Here is a 23,796-nt window from a genome sequence, read left to right as displayed (position 1 = left end):
AAAAAATAAATGTTTACACTTGATTTGCTTAAATCTGTTTTTTCAGAAATTATTCATACAGCAACAAAAAGTCCATTAATATGAAAAAGAACCCCTACTATTAATAATTGAGAAAATTTTAATGTTAATCTGTTTCAGTTTTGAAATCATTATTCTCTCACACAGAATAGTAGAAGTGTCAGGTGAATGCTACATAAAAAAAGGACACAAAAATCTTTGTGTAAGTTATTCCCCTAATGGTATTTTGTAACATATTGGGAAAAAATCAATAAAAGCTGAGTTTTTGTTTCAAAAAGACTCAACAAAAAATCTGGATGAAGAAAAAAGTCAACCAAACAAAACAGACTGTATTCCTCCAAAATAAATCACAGTATAATTACTGTGCTTTAGTTTAGTATTCAGTTCTGAACTCTCCAACAAGTGTTGGTATTAACAACAACGTACCACCTTTTGTCCATCTCACAAGTGCCTGTGAATAGTTATATGTACAATATACAGTGTATTTATTAAGTGCATTGAAAGTGATTAACAGAAAATTTTTATTCTTTCAAAGCTTTAAACACAAAAAGAATGAAAATCTCAGTGGTTCTGCATAGAATTTAGACTTAAAGGTAATTAATGCTATTTGACATTCTAGGAACTCCTGGATGTGCACCTGACTTTCTTGCAAAAGACATAAGCACATTATATCCTAACTAGTTCCCTTTTACTCTCTCCTCTGGTACAATTAGTTATTATTATATGCAAAATTTGTAATGAAGACAGCAACAATAAAAATTAAACCGTTAAAACACAAGAGACTGGATGTCAAATGAAATCTGTTCTCAGATGACCTGGAAGAGTCAAGGCAAAAAAAGCCCTAATTGTATCTGCTTGATTATTTTAACAACAAAGATTTTGCACATTTACAAACATTAATGGACATATAATAATGTACAATATTTATAGAGAATAATACTGTGCTCACAAATTTTCATTAAGAGGCTCAGAATTATACTCATCATGCACTTCAGCTGTTAGAAATAATAGAAAACTACACAGTAATTTCTTCTCCAATGCTCTAAAGAATATTTTCTAAAGTACTTAAATCTCATTAAAAGACAAACCAACTAATAAAATTAGAATATAAAATTCATAGTCTCTGAAAAAGGCTAAAAAACAATAACAAAGAGGAAAGTGGAAAGAAAAACACTAAATGAATTCAGTAATTGAATGATGTTCAAAGACTATTTGAAAATGCTAACTCTCATTTCAGTATGCTATGAACATTTTGTTAGTTCTGGATATGACAATTATATACTACCATTCACTGACAATCTATCATTCCTTATTTAATTCACTGTTGTACTGATTGTTAGTATTTGAAAAAATATAACTAATTTGAAGACAGATGTAAGTATTGAAAATAGGTTATGAGAGCTATCAGTCCTTTTGAATTTATGTTTTAATCTTCCACAGAGTGAATAATTTACCTAAATGTGGGGAAAAATATTAAAAACACTTAGGAAGCATATGACCTCATAATAATAATAATGATTTTCCAGCTCATGAAGCTGAAATCATCAGGAAAGTATAATTACCTGCATTATACAGGTAGACAAAATAAAGTACCCAGCAATTTGGTCCTTTATCCAAGTCCATATAGAGAGTCAGTAGAATAGTCAATAATTCAGACCATTTTTTACCTCTCTATCTGATGCAATACTTGTAATAGTAAGTATCCTTTGTGAATCGTATTCTACTTGTACATTTTCCAAGGTCCTGGAAAAGGTCCCCTAAATTCTACTTTACCATTATAATTTGTGTGCTGTAGTAATTCCTCTCATCTTGCTGGGCACTTGTTCTCTAAATCTTAGTGTGGTTCTGCCAGTTCAGAAATGGAAGAAAACCTGAGAGAGGAGGCTGCAGGTGGAAGATACCTGCAGGCTGTGTGCTGAAGACACTTCATCTTGGTAAGAATCTTTTGTCTCTATGAGTGAGCCCACAACACACAGTGCAAACCCCCAACAAGCCATCTACAGGCAGTTCCATTTTTCCCTAGGATAAGCAATAATTTCACAGGATCCAACCAAAGGCTGCCTCAGCTCTGCAAGTTTACAACAACATGGAAGTGCCAAATAAAATTGAGATGGAAATCCAGACTGCAGACAGCAGGTGTCCAGAGTGAAAACATCAGACAACACAGTTCTTGCAAAGATGTCCTCTGTCTACAGTTTATACATGTGTAAGTAGGCAAGAGGCTGGAATGGCTGAAATACTACTGATGGCCATTAGGTATAAAAAAAGCAATATCCACAATGATGTGCTGGTTAGGCAGGATATTGAGCTCTGCACAGACCCCAACAACTCATGGAAACCATGTCTCCTTTCTTATGCTTTTTGCAAAGCTTATTTCCTGCTTTGTCACGGATCCTCTGTGCATTCATTTCCAGGGTTAGCACAGTGACCAGCACTAATAGCTTAGATCAGGATCCATGCATTCCCGTTATCCTATATACCAACCTGCATGGTTGCCTCATTTAATCTGCTAAATAGGTCTTTGGAATAAAGGCAGAAAATACAGTGGAGAAAGTGGGTGGCTTATTCCAATTCAGAAGGCACAATTTGGCTAAAAATTACTTAATCCACACTGAATTAAGATTTAACAGTCAAGGTTGTCGTACAGATGAGTAGCTGAAGTAAAATTTATATAAACTCTACCTGTGTATTTCTATCTCAAGCATTGGTGAATCCCAGACTCACAGGAAAAAACTAAATGCACTTAGAAGAAAAATTAGCTCTCAAAAACCAATCTATATGAAAAAAGGTTAGTCATACTTTGCAAAGTTAGGAACTTACTAGTTCTCAAATGTTCATTTTTTGTGAATTAATGACATACTCATTGTTGCATTCAAATAAAATCAGTGAGTACTTTTAATTGTGAAACAGTGAAAAAAGACCTTAACGCCAAAACCCCCGAATCTTCACACCTAATAAAAAAAAATTCCTTAGGTTCTACATTGTTTTCCTTTAAAAGCTTAGCTTTTTGAGGAATTGTAGCCCACTATGTAGCTGCAATTGTGCACCTTACACAAACACCGTTTTTTATGCATCTCCTTATGGAAACAAGTCCTCCTACCTTTACACTCTTAATTCTCTGTGATATAGCTGCAAATCGCTGGTTGAGCTCAGAGAGTTTAGGCTCTACTACTTTCCTGCAGTGATCCCCACGGTTTGTCATCAGGTCTCTGGCCTGGTCACGCACAGACTCCACCTTGGGGTGAATGTCATTCAGCTCAGCCTTTAAGCGCTACAGTCCGTGAGCAAGAGACAGGGCTTGAAGTTAGTAATAAATGCAAAGAGAGAGAAAGAGAGAGAGAGAGAAAGTGTGCAAAGGAATAGGGAGCAAAACCACAAAGCAAATTCAGATAATTATGCATGAGTGTGTAAATCCAGTAGAAATACCTTAGATATAGTTCCCACTCATATCCCTCAAATTTACAGCAGGAATGTATCTACATGTCTGTTTTAATATCTCCTAGAGGAAATTAATGGTGATCATTATTTCTAGGCAGATTCTTATCTGCAATACTATTGAAGCTTATTTCAGGATGCACTAAATAATTCTATGTTCCTAAAGCTAGGAAGAGCTGCTAATTCATGCATTATAGATCTGGATGTATAATTGTTGCTTTCATTACTGCTCTGGGGAATAGTTAAGTAAAAATTACAAGATTAAAAAAGAAAAAAAAGTTCTAATTCTTTCTATAAATCTGTCACAAATTAAAAAAAAAAAAAAAAAAAAAAAGGCAAAAGCCTTTATCCTCCACAATACTAATCTTAACAGTAGATCCCAGTTGAGGCAGAGGCCAAAAATAGATAACAAGGCATTTGGGAATCAGAAATAGAGTTGGGCATTAAAAATTACGTTTTACTGTCTGCATGAAATGTCTTTGTGCAATGCACACATATATACAGGCATTGATAATTTTACTTTGTATCTGATTGTAGCAAAATTGTTCATTCATCTCCAAAAGCCAGATATATAATCCTGCTGAGATCAGTGAGGCATTGATTTATTCTCTGCCTTGAAATTTTTAAATTTTTACCATAGTAAATGGCATCATTATGTTAGTGTCAGCAATACAATCCTGATTTTGATTTTCAAACTCTTACTCAGATATTATGTACTGACCATGAAGTTCAATACAAAGTAAAATTTCACTTTGACTTCAGAAGAAAAAGTCCCTATAGATAATAATTTAATGTTCCTAAAGAAGGTGTTTTAAATGAGATATTTTAACATACACATCCATATTACAAGCTAATTTTTCATCAGCTGGTCAAATGATGCAATTGGCCAAGTAAAACCTTCTGCTCAATACACTATTCCCTGATTCTACAGCTAGTTCACCATATAATATTCTTGTCTGTGTTGTTGATCTGGTCTCAATGTAAGCAATATTTGTAGAATTAAGACAATCATATGACAGAAATATCATACATATTAGAAAAGTGCCACAGAAAAACAGAAATACAATTAAAAATGAAGGGGACAGGGGAAAAAAATAATTTGTTCAAACAAAACAAATCCTCATGTTAAAGGAGTATTTTCCAGCAGACTTATGTTTAATAAGCTGCTGTTCTACTCACCAGGAAGTTCCCAAGAATTATAATAACAATCTGGTTTTATTTCTGCAGGGATTTAATTTTGGTGATACAGATAAAATTTATTAAGTAATCTACAAGCTGCCAGAGGGTACCTTTATCACAGAAGAAAGGATTTTAATCCATTTGTGATACCTTTTGAAATATGCTAGTTTTGACACAGTCCTTTTTAGAATAAAAGTAATGCTTTCCAGAAAATCACATTTTTTTTACCTTAAGAATTTCCTCTTTTTGCTGGGGTTTTTGTTTGTCAGATTCATCCAACAGTATTTCAGCACGGTACATCCAAGTAGTGACATTAGCTATATTCTGATCAAAAGCCTCCATGTGCTTTTGATATTCCTGTATGTGGAAAAGGTAAATACTGCATACAAAAAATGTAATCAGAACTGAAGTAACAGCTACATTTATGCCAACTGTGGCAAACATGCACACATTATGACATTATGAAAATTTGTTTATTTTACATGGCAACTTCTTGTTTTCTGAAGGATGGAATCTGCTGTTTGTTTGCTTCACTTTGCATGTTAAGTTTCTTTAAAAAGACATTCTAGGAGAGAGAGAGCAGCTTACAAAGTGACAAGCAGCAGGATAATAAATCACAGCAAGACACAGGTGTCGGCAGCTCAGCGAGGCTGCCGAGAGGAACAGGAAGCTGGTAGCCAAACCTACTGGAGGTGCAAAGGAGTAGAACAAGGTACAGAATTCATTTTGGAAAGACAGTAAATTGGCTGAAACGCACATGGCTGCACTAGAAAAATCACAATCAAGACTGGGAGCTTTGTATCTAAACCTCATATGGACATTTCATCTAACTTCTCTGCTTTGAGACTCTGCTTTTTAAAAGCTATTATAGTTGATATTCTGATAAATCTTCATTTCTCTACTTCATTTAAAACTTTGTGTTTTCGGGTGAGTTCACTAGAATGTGGCCTATGCATATCCTGCACAATACATATGTAGACCACACATCCAGAATCAAAGGTTCTTTTGGTCCCCCAAATGTACCTACCTTTATTTTACACTTCTAAAATTTGTAAGAAAAATGTCAACTACCTCTCTTAGATATTTTTGTCATTTTTTTTAACAAATAGTAACCACAGAATCCAAAGCAGAGAGAGGAATGTACAAGAATACATAACCACATAAACTTGTAAACTCCATTATATGCTTCTTATAATCAGTTCCACATTAAATCTGCACACCTACATGATTCTGAATGAAATGCTCAAGTTTTCCAGATACTTTCACCTGGATACTGTACTCAGCTGGGGAAGCCCTGGAGTGGTGCTGTATACCTACTGCCAAAGTATTTGTAATGCAGCCATACAGCCTCTAGTGGAGCTCCAACACATCGAGCCCTGAAAAGTCATGGCAAAGGCCAATGTACCCTTAAAAATCACTTCCATTTCTCTGGGGTGAAACTGCATTCCCATGCTTTCAGGAACAGAAACAGCATGCAAGATTTCCCAAAGCATTCTGACAGCCCAGTGGTTAAGAACTTCTGTAGTTAAGGCTTCAAGCTGTCACCTCTTCATGACAGAATGAATTTGAAGGCAGAATAAAGTTATGTGACTATCTGTGGTTTGAGGCAGCTGGGGATGAGGCTCCTGAATCTGTATGAAATGTGTATTAGGGATTTTACTGTCTACTAGGCTTAATCTGGTCCCCTTAAGGAATCATCCCCATCTAAAGATGCTTTATAGAACTCTCCAAAATAGGATCATGAAGTTCTGAAAGACCAAATCATAGTACTTCAGCACATCAGGTGTGCCCACTGAAAAGAGCTCATGATGTAGTTGCCTCTGAAATTAATCAAATTCACACACACCAAAACTACTACCCTGCGAGCCACACCAACTTGCAAGTGGAAACTTATTTCCCAATTGTACTTTTCTAAACAGAAATGCTAATGCAGCCAAAAGTAGCTGATACTGTTGGTATCAATAGTAAGACTTTCTCAATTTATTTGACTTTTTTTTTTTTTTTGCTTGACTATTAGAGCAGTCTCTGTCCTTGAAACTGCATTTCATTTATTAGGAAAAAATCCCAAACCAAAAATAATGCAAGAACTATTGAGACAGACAGGATTGCAAACTGCTAACAGTCAAGATTCTACTCAGTAATCAATCAGATTCTCCAAACATACACAATGCACTAAACAACAATCAGTCTGCTTGTCTGTGCACTGTGTATACGTACAGGTCCAAGGCACCAGAAAAAGCACTTTTGTAAGGCTGGCATGTACAACTGGAAACCAACCCTTCATTTCCTCTGTGTGAAGAAATGCATTTTCCTTACCAGTAAGAGATTGAACCATTCCTCAGCACGTGAAGTTACCGCTTTCCAATTACTGCTCAGGAGGCTGAGTTTATCGTCCACGAGACTTTCCTTTCCTTTCATCACTGTCTTCAAGTTCTCTCCTAAATCACTGATGCTCTTAAGCTGGACCTGGCGTTTCTCAATTTCCTTCCGTGTTGCCTACACGAGCATGACAAGAAATAAAATTTCTGGGACTTAAAAATTATCCACACTAAGAACATGAAATATTAAATCAGACAGCAAGTTTATACTAGAACACACAGTCTTGCTTTCTATATGAAGGGAAGGCATTCTGTGAAGAGCAGCAAATACAAAGCAAATTGTTTCTCTTGTGCTCTGATAAAATTCTATATATTCTTCATCTTCTTGCAATAGCTTAATTTTATAAAGGTGTTTTATTTGAATTATCTTTCATTTCAGTGTTCAAAATATACTTTCAATACTTAATTATTAAAAATGAATCCACATTTTATAATACTTACATAGAAATGTTTAAAGTTGTTTTTCATATAATAAAATTAGAAAGTTATCAAATAGCACATAAATCTTACATAATAAATGGGACAATAATACACCATCCTGATGACATCTTAACATAGAAAACTCCATCAAAAATAGTCTAGTGAATATTTTATTACTTTAACATTTGTCAATGAAATCTTTTCTCAGAAGAAATCATTTTATTTTCTTCTGTTAAACTTGTTTCCTAATTGTAGAAATGAATATTTTCATTACATTCACTTGGGATTTCATTCTGCAAACCAAAATACTAAAATAAGCTATTGTCCATAGCATTTCTAAGCTTGAATGACTACAACACATATGCAGTGCTATAAAGTCAGATTTCCAGCATCTCCTCCCACTGATCTCTTACCTTATATATCTGATATGTAAGGTTACATAATTTACTCATTATTCATGTCTTAATATTCATTGCAACCTGCAAGAAGTCTAACAAAAAGAACAAATCCCAACATATTTAGACAACATGTAAAAAAGCAGGTGTTTAAATAGTAAACAGTGAGATGACACAGTGCAAAGTACAGCAGTCTTGTAGTCTCATCTCAAGGAGATGCACAAACTCCTTACATCTAATTTCACATATAACCAGTTTTATGAGAGAAATTTATCTGAGATCCTTGGCACCTGATAGCAGTGATGCAAGCATATAAATCTCTGCTTATAAAATAAAACTGCAAACAGAAGCAAAGTGTTCCAAGATGAACACAAACAGAACTTAGGTAGAAGCACTAGTCTTCAGAGACATGGATTTCTCACAGAAACTTGAATACAGTAAAATAAAAAAAAACCACTTCAAACAAAAGGCAAACACAATACTTCCATCTCAGGATGAATGCTGTGATGCAGTAAAATCCCACCTTTATGACCTCCACACTATCACATCTCTCATGGTCACAGATCACTATAATTTTGTTGATAATGTATTGATAGTGAATTGAAAGTAGAATGTTATTTTTTTTCAATAAAGACAGTATAAAATTATTCTTTTGGGTAAAAAAGTAACCTTAATAGTACCTTCAATTTATTTGGTGTGTCATGCTTAAAGCAGCAGCTCAATTCCTGTGCTTAACAGAATTCAGGATCTCATTTGCAATGTTATTTCAGAGAATAATATTTCTCTTACATTACAGTCTCTTACAGTCTTACATTTGTTTTTCATGTAAGTATGAGAAATTTTCCCCATTTTATTAATTTTCTTAAATACAGAGGACATACAATAGAACCAAGGCATGATTAATGCAAATTATTAACAATATACTGTATAATTATAGAATTTGAATAGGAAAGTTTAAAATTTCAGCAGGTCCTTGTCAGATTAAAGGAAAAACATGCCCTCTTCTAGCACTGTTTTATCTGTTTCACAGTAGGTGCAAAGTGTCATAATGGAAAAAGAATAAAACAAAGGATATAATTTACTTTCAACTGAGGATGGAAAATTTTGATCAGCATTATTTCTTTTTCTAAATTATTTACTTTCATTTGGAAAAGACTCTTTGAAGTGTATTTACCACGGGCTGTGGTTTCTTTTGTATTTTATATATATGAAAATGCCAACCAATCTTGGGCTATATAAATAAATATTAATCCCAACTAGTAAACAGATGGATCTAACAATTAAATGTCTATTAAACAAAACTTCTTCCCAAAAATCAGATGTGTAATTCTGTACGTGTAAGAAATGAGTTCTTCCTTTCAAAGTAAAGACACAATGTAAATAAAAGACTAGATGCAGCTCTGGTCAATACGGATTTTAATTCCCCTGCATAATTTCAAGTAAGGGACATGAACCAAGTAAATCACACTTCCCCTCATTGTCCAAAAAAAACCATTGTGGCCTTCAACATAACATTGAAGTGACAAAAGCATCTTCCTCAATCCTTTAAATCTCCATTATTACAAATCCTTATGTATAAAATACTGGACCCACTAAATACAATTGAAAAACTATCAGGGTCTGTAAAGCCAGTGGAATTCCACGTTGCATTATCAGCTACGACTTCCTCTGTAGGTTATGATGTAAACTTTCTTTCACAACTTCAATAAGATATTTTTGGTTTATTTTGCTCTTAATTTGTCATCTCTGCATTATATTCCTGAGATTTTCCTATTTTTCTTCCCAGTATTACTAGAAAGTGATACACATACTTTGCTCACTGCAATATAACAGACAGGTAAATTTTCTGTAAGAAGATAAAACTCAAAAGTACTGCTATTAATTCAACACCATTATATAAAACAAAGAAAGAATATGTCATGATGCCAGGATTTAACTACAATTATTTCAGTAAAACTCAGATAGTGGCTTTTAAATTCTTCTAATTTTTAAAGAAAAAGTTCCACAAAGACTTGCTGGGTTTAACTCCCTTCTGGTTGCCATAACATGAAATTGTATTCCAGCTGTGTACTTTATTTGAAAATATATAACAAAGTTGTAGAACTTAAACAACAGAATTAATAGAATTAGCTCTGCAAGTTAAGAATGACATTTAAAACACCTAGCACCTAAAAAAAGCCCCAAATCCCCAAGTTCCAAACACCACCACAACGTGTACAATGCGAAATATTAACAAACAGAGTGGTAAAACTGTTCCCAGAAGGACTAGGAAATTTATACATTTTGATTTTGTGTGCTTATCAGAGTGAAACTATGTAACATAAATAAAACACAGAAATGTAGGAGTTGTGAAGAAGCTATTTTCCTGATATAATCATGGCATCTGGGGGAAACAAAAACATGTAAACAAGATTGAACTAAACAACCTATCACTGAGCATTCACTTAAAGCTGTGAAAATTTACCAGCAATGCTGAACAATTCCAAAAACAGATTATATTAATTCTGCTGTTTATCACTATAGTAAAATTTACTTTTTTTCCCTCTTAAGACTAATATATTTATTTATAAAACAAAATCTTATTCAAGAGTGTACTACCTGCTGGAAGAGAAAGCCTCCACAAATACTTCCAGGAAAAGTATCTCCATATAAAATATGTATACAAATTAAGCAGATTATATTAAGGATATATACATATACACATATATAGTCAACATTTCCCTACCCATGCCATTATTTAGGATCACATCTACTAGCCGATACAAGAGTTAAGATGATGTGAATCTCTCCCCATTCAAATTTCAGTTATTCGGTTCGACTGAATTCTGAAGCGCCTCTTTGGAGAAAGCTTCTTTACTTCCTTTTCTGAAGTACCAGTTATGGCTATTTGGTACTAAAGACCACAATGGAAATTCTCTGACCCAAAAAATGAATTTGTGTTTCACTGACTGAAATGTTTCCTTTGCTTTTTAATGAACTGTTATTTTTTTTACTCACTCACGGTCATAAGAAAAATGTTGGTAGCCTGCTTTAGTCAAAAGTGGGGGATTACACCACCAGGAACTCCCAGGACCTGAACATTTCCAAGAGAAATGGCATCTAGGTTCCTGGCATCCAGGCAATTAAAACAATTGGACAGACCCTGGTGCAACTCTGCATGCAGAGCATGTCTCAGGGGATTAGTTTCTAATCCTCTTCCCAGAAACATCAGAATGAGGAGAGGGAGAATCTGAGCTTCCCTTGCACCAGTTTCATTCATCAAACCTCAGGAAAAGGGCTGCAGTACAAAATAAAATTTCTGTTTAAAAAACAAATTTGGGTGGGTTGAAATCTGTGCAGAAGGCAAATCAGGCTGCAGCATGCAAAGTTATAGGGATGAGCTTTGCTGAGAATTTATAAGTGGCTTGTAGCTGCATACAATAATATTTTACCTACTTTACATATGGATCCATAGGATGACAGGATGAATCATGTTAGAAGAAATAATTGCAGTTCCCTGTGCAGAAATTTACACTTTGAGTGGTGTTCACATTTCTGTCTCTGATCCCACTGTGCTGTGACATACTCTTCATCTTTCAGTTTACTAAAAAATACTTTCAGGAGTTTTTGTTACAATTGTTTTGTTTTGGTTTTTGTTTTACTTGATGGTTTTTGTTTACTGTGATGTTTTTCATAAACCCCTACCATCATCAAATACCAACCAGGAATTAATTATATTAGAAAACAGAAGTTACACAGAACCAGTTTGGGTTTTCTTGTTTGGGTTTTTTTGTTGTTTTTTTTTTAATTATTATTTTGTTATTTTGTTTTTCTAAAGATGTGGTAAAAAGGACTTCTCAGCTATATTTTATAATGGTAAAACTACCATGTACCAAGATGAACTAATGATGTTTTTTTTCCAAACAAACTAGAATTATGAGTGAATGCAAGGGATAGAATATTTAGTCATGATGGTCATTAACATCTCTAGGTTAAAAAACACAGCAGCAATGAGTGAGTGAAGAAAAGTTCTGTGTGCCTTCACACTGCCTGTGTGCTGTGGATTACCTGAAAATACTCTTTGCAATTTGAGTCTGTGAGTCTTTCTAAAATAAATTAGGTGGCTCAGTTCTCACAGGTGGGATTGCAGGATTAATCAGAAGCTGACATTATGGTCTTCTCAGTGGTTGATTATACATATTTATTTGTTTATTCACAGCACATCTTTTATTTTTATTGCATTTTGGCCAGTGATTATGAATCAGTTGACACAACTTACAGTTTGTCTTCTTTTACGGATATTACTGACAGGAAATATGTTGCTAAATGTAATTCTAAGTACTTCAAGTCAACTTTATACTCACTGGTATTATACACTGTGTTAAAAAATCAGATTAAAGCATTGGCAGAGTCATACTGCTGATAGTAGGGAGTGATACAGAATTTTCCTGGTAATACCATCTGCCATTTCCTTTTTAAGAACATGGTTTCCTGGCAATCAAATTCTTATCAGTCCAGGTCCTGATTAAAAGACAAATAAACCCTGCAGTTGTTAATGTCTTCAGTGATAAATATGTTCCCTAAATCATACTTCTAATTATAAACAGATTTCTAATATACAATGTTTAATGACTATCTTTCCACCCGCATGTCATTTTTCTTATCTATTATAACAGACCTGAATTCAAATGGAAATATTTAACTTGTCTCTACTGAGCAGAAAGGCAGGATTTACAGTCTTCAGTATATTGCCCATCTCATTTCACATAACTCAGCCAAGTTTTTGTTCCACTCCTTGAAAAATTCTACACAGGAACAAATAACACAGTTCCCTTGATGTCCAGATTAATGCTATTTTTCATTAGCTTCATTTCCTATTCAAGATGGACATTTCTTTTTATTTCTAGGTGTTTATACCTTGAAGACAATGTTTAAATGTATGATTTCTTTTAGTGTCAACTCTATAATTATCTTTGTAACCCTCTGGGTTATTTTCACTTTTAAGAAGACTTGGGTGCTGAAAAAGAATTAGAAATAAGTGCACTAATAAATATAACTGCTTCCTTGTCCTGTAAAGAAAAAAAGATTATTAGCTCTCAGCTTAGATATATCGACAGCAGCACACATCCAATTTTCAGTTCATTTGCACTATTGAATTCTCTTCGCCCCATCTCCATTTTCCATCTTAGTTTTTCTGCAGACTTTTGTCACAATGGGAATCTTCTGGGCTTAATTCATCTCCCAGTGCATTTCATTAGATTGGTTAGTGTCTTTGGCAGCCTACTTACCCAGGAAGTCCAAAGCCCAGAGCTGTGGCATTAATCAGATACTGTGAGGCTCTGGTTCTGGGGACTGAATTATTGATGTACAATTTTGTGTGATGCCTCAATGAAATCCATATAAGAGTATCAACATCGTACTTATTTATGAAGGCCCCAAAAGAATTTTAAAGTGTCCAGGAAAAAATGCAGCACTGCCTCCTAGTGGGATCAGATTCTTTAGGAAAAAATATAATCCACATAATTTCTGCAAATATTTACACTTGAAAGTGTAGGATTTCGACTTACACATATACTACCTGTTGGATTGTTCCACATTAAAAGTCTTATATACATGTGAATATTTGTTTATATTTTCTAAAAGGAAATGGAATTTTGAAAGCCACTCAGTACATACATATTTTGCCAAGAGGCAGCTGCTCTCACCCAAAGTTGTTTGTTCTTATTTTAGTCATGAACTGACTGAAGGGGAAGAGCTGAGGTGCTAAATGAATTTAGATTGTAGTGAAGGCTTTGGGGAGTATTTGAAGCCAAAACATCCTTTTTACCAGTTTTTCCTTCAAAACTTTATGTATGAATTCCCTGTGAGAATTCACAATACTCAGTGGTACTCTTCAAAACTAGAAGGTGGAGTGGTTCCTGTCTGACATATTTTTTTCATGTAAATAGTTTCTATTTTAATTAGCTCTTGTTACCTTTTTTGATTGTCTTCAGATAAAAATATGTTGTACTTTTTGTAGCAAGCTTAAGACATAACAAAGGCTTCCCACTGTGCAGCTGCACTAATCATCAGGTTTTAGGTCCTAATTATGCAATTTCTGAAGCATTAAGTTTCATATCTAACAATAAAGTGATATTAAAGACAAATCTTTCTCTTTAAAGCCCTGAGAAGCTACATGCATCTGGATCAATAGGAACATGAAGTGCACATTTCTACTTCAGTGCAACTGAACTATGTAGTCACCAGTGAAGATTATTTTTATTTTACTGGGTGAATGGCCTAACTTCCTAGCAGGTTAGTTTGGGGATGTTAAAACATGAAGATTTCCTAATTTGTCTCTTAAAAATCTGACATTTGTCCTTTGTTATGGGAGTTAAAGAGTCACTGGAAAGCTTCACAGCAGAAAAGAAGCTGGGGCTGACAGGTGTGAACATGAGCCAGGTGTGCCCAGGGGCCAGGAAGGCCAAAGGCAGCTGGGCTGGATCAGCAATGGTGTGGCAGCAGCAGCAGGGCAGGGATTGTCCCCCTGGACTCGGCACTGGTGAGGCCACACCTCAAATGCTGTGTCCAGTTTTGGGCCTCTCACTACAAGAAAGGCACTGAGGGTCTGGAGCGAGTCCAGAGAAGGGCAGCGGAGCTGGGGAAGGGTCTGGAGCACAGGTGTGGTGAGGAGCAGCTGAGGGAGCTGGGGGTGTTCAAAGTGGCTATTTCAGCACTGGAAAGGGATGTCCAGGGAAGTGTCGGAGTCACCATTCCTGGAAGTGTTGAAGAAACAGCTGGACACGGCACATAGTGCTGTGGTTTACTGCCATGGTGGTGTTCGGCCAAAAGCAGAACTCCAGGATCTTGGTCTTTCCAGCTTTCATGATTCTATGATTCTAAGATCACAATATTAGTCCAAAGAAATGAGAGGAACTGCACAAAATTTAGTGCAGGAAAAGCAGCAAGTGAAAATGAGGAAACATCCAGCAACAACAATGAGGGTTTGCAGGTATTTAGGATTTGATTTGAAAGTGAAAACTGTAATAGTCAAAGCAGTAAGTTAATAAAGGAGAAAGTTGCTATTTTGCATATCACTTTTAAAATACTGTTATTCTTAGAGACTGAAAGAACTCCAAACCTAACAAAAGATGTGTGGACTGCTTTTTTTCTTAATTGTTGTTATTGTTATTCAAGTACTATTATTGGTTTGTAAATCACCAATGTATTCTAAGGCTAAAGACACTATCAATCCCAGAAACTTGAAAGGGTTAATTAAAAACAAACAAACAAAAAAAGCATGAAATAAATTTTACTCAAGTGCCTTGAATCTTCACTGCCATTAAAAATATTAGGAAGATTGCCTGTGCATAATTCATGATTAATTCTATAATGCATAGTGAAACTAGTAAAATGTTAAGAGGATTTCTCCCATTAAACAAAACAGAACTGGATTTTTTGACCTCAAATACTCTTTAAGGGGATTTTTGTTGATTTTGAAATTTTATAGAAACACTTGTTGAAAATGCTGCTGGCTGCACACAGTTATTTGAAATTTTGAGATTTTGGATAATGATGAGCACAGTGTGCTCTAAAATACAGATTTTGATATGTGGTTTATGTCCTCAGCTAGACTGAACTTCTATTACATGTGCAGAAAATGAAATAGATTAGCTAGTGTTGAGTGATAACGTGCCAAGATTTTACATCACACAGAAATACTCTGTTTTATACAGACCTCTTACATTCTTCAGTTTCTGTAAGATGTTTATCGAAACTGTGATTTTGAGGAAAGTTTAGATTTAGGCTTTGAGTTTTAACCTGAAAGATGAGTTCAAGGTGAAGTTCCATGGAAGTAGGAAGCCCCCAGAATGCAAAGGAATGAGCTACAAATCTCAGAGTAAGAAAACAAATATCCTGGCTGCTATCTGAACATGTGGAATATATAGAGTTCTGGCACCTTTAATCTTTCATCTACTATTTAATACCTTTCTAACCATGAGTAGAACAGTGTAAGAAATCTCTATGTACATGGATACTGGGTGGTTGATTTATAGTAATCTAAAAAATTAAATTCTAACTTTAAGTTCATCTCAGTGAAGCTTATTGAAATGTGAAGGTGAATTGTGCCATTGATCTCTGCAGAGACAAGACAGTTTAAACTTTTCTAAGTGTTAATGCTAAGGTGGGATAAAGCCAAAACATTCACAGAGCACCGCTAACTAAAACGCCAGAATTGTTAATACTTTTTCTTTTGTGAAAGAAATCCATCTTTCTGTAATATTCACATGTGTGTGTTACATTGTTACCTTGCCCCAGGCAATTTCAGCATCCAAATTGCTCGGCATCCCCTGCGCAGCCGATCTCTTTGTCAGTTCTGCGTCTGTCACTGCCAGCCACTCTGTCAGAGCATTGATCTCTTTCCGTAGTTTCCGGGACAATTTCAAGCATTTCTCTAACTCTTGCTTTTTTTCTGTCACCTGCAGAAAGAAAACTTGTGGTTATTAGCCCTTAACTGAAACAGTTCTGATGGTTTTTATATCACATTCTCTGTAGGCCACTTTTCTATAAAAACTAGACTTGGGATTCCACAGGTGAAGCTGCGCTTTTAGAACAGGTATGTCTTGATTTGTTCTCTCAGTATCAGGAATTTTGCTGCTGGAATGCTAACACCTACAAGAAAATTATGTGCATAAAGATGCATTGAGTTTGAACTAGCAACTAGAGCTCCAAAAACCTCCTTCTCTGTTTTGAAGTCATGCACACCAAATTAATTTGGAACAACTGAACTAACAGGCTTTCCTAGAGAAACAAAATAGATGTCAAAACCCTTCACAGGGCATATTTTAATAAAGGAGGTAATATAGGAACTGGGATTCTGCAAGGTTTTTTAATATGTAGCTAAGTTACATGGAAGAAAAAAAAATACCAGTCAAAGAAAGCCTCAAATCTTGAAACACAAAGATCACTGAATAATGTCAAACTAAAGCAGCACATTTAACTTTGAGTTTTTAATTTTCTGAATGGTTTGGATGTGAAGTACCAGGGGTGACCTCTGCTTTAGTTGTAAAGTTCTTTGGAGCTTGGTATATGGCACCTGGAAGGAAGGCTGAGTATTTCTGTTGCCTTGACTGTCACATTGCATTTTGAAAGAACAGGGCAAACACAACCTTTCTTGCAAGCCCCTGAGACTCTTCAGGGAGAGGAATAAAAGGTTTTACATAATTAGTAGAGAAAGCAGAAAAGTAAATTAAGAAATCTTAGATGGGAGACTACACTACAATAGACATTAGGCAACTAGTAGCACAAAATACAAATTAATAAATTATATTATACGTATTATTAATACATGCTGTGATGAAGTTTAAAAAACCCAATCAGAGACGGAGGAGTAGAAGTGTCCCAGAGATCACTAATATTTAAAAGAAATTCCTAATTAGCTTAAATGTCAAATAGTAATCACGTTAAGACTGTAGCCTCTGATTTGTATTTAAGTATTTTTAAATAGAAAAAACCCTTCTACAGCAGCAGCAGAAAACTGGTATCAGCATCTACTAAAACTATTTTGTACTTTGCCACTAAGAACAAGTAGTGGCAAAATGATCATATTGATTCGTAGATCAACTGCCAAGGAGAATTTGATGTTTTAAAATGTAATAGGATGTTACAGGTTAGGTACATGGTTTTTGCTATCCCTGAGTAAGGAGATGAGATTTGCCTAGGGAATAAGCTATAAAGCATTCCTCATAATTTATTATCACTCTGTAGAGGCTTACTACTGAAATCTCATAACATTTTTCACTGAGTGTGCTTTATGTGCTTTCTTGCATGCCAAATTTATTAAATGAGACCACAGAACTTACAGTCAGGCCAAGAGGTAAATCCCTGGGAAGGACCATAAAACTCAGCTTTTTAGAGCTCCATTCACATGTGGAGCCAGGTTTTCCACCTCTTCTTCTGAAGAGTGTAATAGCAATTGTAAATAACATTACTTAGCAGCAATACAATGCAATGTGCACTACCCTGAGCTTGATTGCCTGTTTAAGAATTTTAAATACCTGGTATATTATAAAATGAAGTTACTGATACTTGTCAAAACAGAGAGAAAATATTTGTGTTCCTATATACATCTCTAACATGTGTTTATTATATAAATAATACAACAATATCTCCAAATACATTGCATATATCCAGAGGTTACTGATTAATCAGTTTGTTAGTACTTCAAAGGTAAAGATGCATTTTTAACAGAAAAATAGGAAACAGTGCCCTCTAAAGGCCTTTTAGGTCAGAAAATGTGATTGTGAATTACTTTATATATGAGGGCACCTCTTGAAACAGCACCTACAAAATCACACAAGTGAATCTATGCTTGAATATGTATTTTTCCCTCAGACCATACATGTCAGTCCTGAGACTTACTATTAGTTATAACTACAGATAGTTTTCTCTTAATAAGTCTTCTTCTCAATGCAATCAATTAGTGCTGAGAATGGCTATTCGATTCTTTTATTTCTATATATCTGGGCTTCTGTGAATTTCTCTTAAACTGTTAATTACCACGCTGTGTAAAAGTAAATGCGAGAAATTCCATCTAGGGCAGAAGAGCTAAGACCAGCATCGCAAATTTTTGAGACACATCAATCTGCAATAGTGCTCACTTCAACTCACTAATGGCTCCCTAATGGCACACTTTTATCCCTTCACTAGATAAGAGAGGCTTCCTACAATAATGGCACCTGTTTGCTGTTAAGTTAAACATAATGCAGGAATAAATGCCACAGTTCTTTCTGTGATAATGGAGAGGTATATGTATATAAAATAATGGAGAGGTCAAATGTATTATTCAATCCCAGATGGCAGCTATCCACACCTACTGAAGCAAACTCGTTTTCCTGATACTCAAAAGACTGATGTCTCTTAACGCCCTTGCTTTCTAGCAAGAGAGAACTGTTTTAATTAAGATTCCTTAATTAGTATTATCTCTGTCAAAAGTAACATAACTCTTATTGTTTTATCATACTGTAGTTAGCAGGGCTTGATTCTCATTATCTGTTTAAAACCACATACGGGCACTCAGTATTACCATGGGCTCATTTTCCTAGCTATTAATAGTTTATTATTTGAATAACTTATAATCTAGAATTATCTTTCTGTCATGTTTTGTGTTTTCCAAGTGTATAAATTTTAGAAATAAACAGACAGGTATTATCTGTCATTCACAGTTTTCAGCCATCCAGTCACAGCACCAAATTCACTCTAATCCTACAGTTTTCAGAAGTTCTTTGAATAGTTCTAATGAGGGCAAGAGAAAAAAAACAGAGTAATGAAGGATATGTGTTAACTGAATTATTTAAATGAAGTCTTCCTTAGGACAGTGCCACAATGCCTCTTCTCAGTCATGTTAATGTTGGTTAGGAGCCTGTCCATCCTACTCTTCCTAGTTGACTTTTAGGGAAAATTGAGTAAACTAAACAGTGTCCTATTGGGAAGTGGCTTACATATTAAGAAACAATGAAAATGCAAGTGAGGGTTCTTAAAATTTAAATCAGGGAATGGTTATGACAAAAACTGACCATATGCAAGTGCAGAAGTCACAAAGCAAGTGGTACACTGTGGTACACTTTCTTCTTCAGGAAAGCTTCAGTGTGAAGAGCTTTTTGTTCAACAGATTTTTGAACAGCAAGAAATGGACATTATATACTTTAAGATCTGTACAGTCAGAGGCAGAAGTAATTTAAAAGGTAGAATTATCTCTTTTATGAAGCATAAGTATATAAGTAAAACTTAATCTAAGTAATTTCCTAATCTGAAGTGACACTTTGAGGCATCAGAATAAAAAATAAAAGTCCCCCATCTGAACTCTAAAGGAACTCACAAGGAACCAGCAGGAAAAAAAAATATATTAAGAAAGTAAAATTTTGAATTGACATGATTTTTTTATTTTCCTAGGTGGTTACTTTTACTCTTCAGAGAAACTGAATAACCATGATGGTGATTGCCTTTGCCTCCATTCCTTCAGTCCCACTGGAAAAACCTTAAAAGGAACCAGTAAAAAAACCCATTTACTTACCACACCGAGGTTAGTTTTCATCTTGCCAGTACATGGTTTTTGGTTTTATAGTAAAAACACAGAACTTACCTTTGCACCCAATTCATTATATTGCAGCTTCAAAGCCGTAAGCCTTTCATCCAGTTCCTTCGGGTTCTCTGTCTGCTGCTTCTGAACAATCTGCCTCCCAGTTTTTATCACTGTTTCCACTTCAGACTTCACCTCACTCAGGTTTTTATATAATTTCTAATAAAATAGAAATATAAAAGCTAAACACCACCATTAAAACATGAAAACTAGGAAAAACCATTGGAAGCATTCAGAATCCAAACAAATTCAGAACAGCCCATCTTCACAGTGACCTCAAAGCTATGTCACTAAAACCAATGTTAGAAATGTTACACATTAGAAAGTACACATCACTATTAATTGTTTTAGGCTGTGACTGAGGTTGTTTTCAAACTTGGATAATGTAGTATTTAAAACAACAGATGTCTTCTGTCAACTCATACAGAATGTTGGATGGATTTGAACTACAGATAGCCACTTTTAAACTCTGTCATTTTTTCATACTGCCAAATCTAGAGAATGGAAGGACAGAGGATTACCCCTATATTTAATAAGTGCCATACACTGAAGAATTGACTTAATTAAAAAACCTACATAAAAAAGTAAAAAAATGAGGTGGACCTACTGTATTTACTTAAATTATTACTACTGTATTTACTTAAAGCAGTATGTATATAGTCCAAGTCCTTTCTAGGTGCTTAATATGATGATAAATTCTTCATTCCTTAAAACCTGCCAACAAATTAGGAAGCTGTTGTATGATGCACATTGTCTAAATTCTGATGATATATTACAACTAGATTCTGAAAAACAGGAACATGAGAATCCTTCCAGTTAAAGACACTCTAAAATCACTCTAAGTCTTCCACAAAATACATCAGCACTGCCATAAGCTGGCTGCTGAGTGAAGACACTTTAATTCGGTACAGAGCTTCTAATGACCACATAATTCTAATAAGAATGTCATTCTCACAAGAATATGAATTTTAGAGCAATTTTGTTTAAGAAAAACAAAAGATGTAAAGCAAAAACACTGACTTGCCCCATGTTTTTTATTTTAATTTAAATTCTTGCTGCATTTAATGCTGAAAAAGGTTCGGAGGGGGAAATCTTCAGGCATGCCAAAAAACACCAAAAAACCAACCCCAACAAACAAAATAAATCTGAACAACAACAACAAAAAAGATAATCCATCTAGTTTTGCTGTTACAATCTTTTTATGATCATCAAGAACACAGTGTTTAGCTTTATTTCCCTTCAAGTGTAAAGGGGAGTAGGATTATAGTGATATTAAAGAGAAATGTACAGATTTTCCTTATACTCTTTAGGATCTATTCAGATCATCTTTTGCTCTTGAACTGAGAGAAAGCCATAGCATGCCATCTCATGGAAGTTTTAATCAATGCTTTTCCATTATGCTTTGTGTTTCCTGGCTAGAATAGACTTGTGTTCTGCAACACCTCTTTTGGTTATGTCATAAGAGTTCCATGACTGTATATTACACGACATCTACACTGAACATGTAGAATATTGCAGAAAATAGAGCCAATATGGGGAGGTAAATTCAATTGCAGGACAGGAACTGGGAATTAAAAAGGGATCCTAGCTGGTATTCTCACACAGTGAAAGTGCATATCTAGAGTTTTGAAGGGGGTTTTGTTGTTTTTCTGTGGTTTTTGTTGGTTTGGGTTTTGGATTTTTTTGTGTAACTGATATTTTGTTTCCCATCTGAATTAAGGACAATAATCTCTAATTTTACTCTTTCTCTGCATAAAGCGGATAGAAAGACAGCATCTTAAATATTCACCATGCAATGATCCAGCTGTGATTGTACTACTTCCTGCTCAACACTCTTCATCTCCAGCTTGGGCACCTGCAATTTCACTTCATCTAGAATTCTTTTACATTCTTGGAGGCGCTGTTCAAAGTTGGCTGGCTTCTGAAACAAGCGAAACTTCATCGACACATCCTGAAGCTTTTTCTGAAAAGTAATCATGGGTGAGTACAAAGTGTGAAATCAAATCAATGCTGAAGACAAGTCTTAGTCCTGTTACAGAATACTTAGATTACATTGTCAATCAGCAATTTCTCATTAAAAGAATATAAAACTTTTGGGGAAAATGCCAGTGGCAGAGAATCTTGGGTCTGCACTGGAGGATAAAAATTCTTCCATCATCCAGGGTACTGGATGCAGCAGAGCCTGTGGCAAAAGAGCCTGGATATACACATAAAGAAAGGGAGATATTTTGTATTTTTCGATATGCAAAATGCTTGTGGGTATGGGGAAAGACAGATTTAATGGCTTGAGGATAAGCCATCCACATTGTAGAGTGAATGCTCCTCAACTCAGTTGCTGCTTCTTGGTACGAGGAACGAATCTTTTAGTCCTTCAAAGAAACTTAAATGGCAGTAAGCAGGTCTAGTACAAACCCCATGATTTAGACTGTAAAATTGATTTATATTTAAATTTACAAAAAAGTATAACCTAGAGTAAAAAGAAAGCAATTTGAAGGCAGAAAAAAAATCTATAACAAGCTTGGCTTCTAATTTCACCATTTTCAGAATTTTCTATATTTGTGCATTAATTAGACTGCTTGCTCACATGATCCACACCTCAGGGGGAGGGGAAATAATTAAAAATAAAGAAAAGGAATTTTAATTATATGCTTGAAAAAGAACTAATTTCTCAATAGAAGTACAGAGCAAAGTATTATTTTCAACTCTCTGGGGAACAAAAAAAAAAATAAATGTCACTAAGAAATAGCTAAGTAATTAAATAGGAACTCAGCATCTGCAAACAGACTTCTGATTTTTTTTTCTTCAAATCTTAGACATTTTATTACACTACAATGTGGTCTGTGCCATAAAGATTTGAGGAAAAACTGTAATAAAGCATAGAATTGGTCTATAAATAGGCATGGGCAAAAATCCTTCCTACATCTATCAGATTTCTGAAAAGGAGGCAGGAATCATGAGCAGCAGACAACCTGGGGTACCACAGAAAAGTATGCAAATATCCAGCAGCTCCTTTCAATAACTTTCCTCATTAAATATTTTTTATGAAATTGACATCCAATGAGATAAGAAATGAAGTCTTTCTGACAATAAATAAGTGGACAATTAAATAAAAGTAGGAAACAAGGGTAGGAATAAGAGGTCTTATTTTTCTTCACTGCTTGCATGCACTAAATTTGTTTGGAATTAGTTTTTCGTTCTCTGACACTTCAATTTGATCAAGCTCAAATCCTGTGGGAATCTTCCACTGCCACATCTCTATCAGTTACCATTTGTGTTGGTCAACACATTAAAAGATATTTAGAGAGAATGACAGTATTAATAGCAGAGAGAACTAAAACCATCTGCAAAGAGTTGCTGAAGGATTAAAAAGTACTGAGGATCTGTAGGGGGAAAAAAAGGCAAATTCTTTTTAATTCACCCAAAAACTAAGCAATGCAGAGAAACACTAAGCTTGACATACCAGTGGGATCTGAATTATCTTAGCAGTCTCACTCAGGTTCTCCCAGATAACAATAACAGCTATACTATATGCTTACATCTCCAACAGTTTTAAAATAATATCATCTCAGTGCTTAAAAGCAGCAAAACAAGCAAAGTGGGTATTTGGAGCAATTTGGAACACGAAGAAAACAAAAATGAGGTACCTGTCAAAGTATAAAAGTCATAGTAGGAAGCCATTTTGTACCTGAATGTGTTCATTTTTGATCACCTTGTTTCAAAAAGTTATTTTTAAAATAGAAAATTTATAAAGAATGACAGCAAAATGAAAGTTGTTTATCTAAAAGTCTCAGTATGCTTTAGATATTATTCAGTCTAGAAAAGAGACAATAGAGAATGTATTCAAAAAAGTTGACCAGAAAAGCATTCAGTACTG

General features: G+C 34.8%; 1 protein-coding gene across 9 annotated transcripts in view; it reads right to left on the bottom strand.

The window, feature by feature from the left end:
• Positions 1-23,796, bottom strand: part of DMD (dystrophin) — a 1,137,330-nt gene that overhangs the window by 589,886 nt on the left and 523,648 nt on the right. For 8 of the 9 annotated variants that reach the window (XM_088068904.1, XM_088068916.1, XM_088068923.1 and 5 more), the window contains 6 exons: positions 21,712-21,885; positions 19,926-20,081; positions 16,093-16,263; positions 6,949-7,128; positions 4,861-4,989; positions 3,119-3,289 (listed from right to left, as the gene is read on the bottom strand). In XM_088068904.1, coding sequence (XP_087925030.1) covers positions 3,119-3,289; positions 4,861-4,989; positions 6,949-7,128; positions 16,093-16,263; positions 19,926-20,081; positions 21,712-21,885 — 981 coding nt within the window. The remainder of the gene's footprint in view (positions 1-3,118; positions 3,290-4,860; positions 4,990-6,948; positions 7,129-16,092; positions 16,264-19,925; positions 20,082-21,711; positions 21,886-23,796) is intronic. The other variant, XM_088068935.1, reaches the window with a different exon arrangement.

This window comes from Pseudopodoces humilis, chromosome 2, assembly GCF_049639895.1.
Source record: "Pseudopodoces humilis isolate 2021_Gansu_Grassland_sample_001 chromosome 2, ASM4963989v1, whole genome shotgun sequence".
Taxonomy (NCBI): Eukaryota; Metazoa; Chordata; class Aves; order Passeriformes; family Paridae; genus Pseudopodoces; species Pseudopodoces humilis.
Note: the sequence above shows the minus strand (reverse complement) of the source record. Positions and strands in the feature narration are given on the sequence as shown.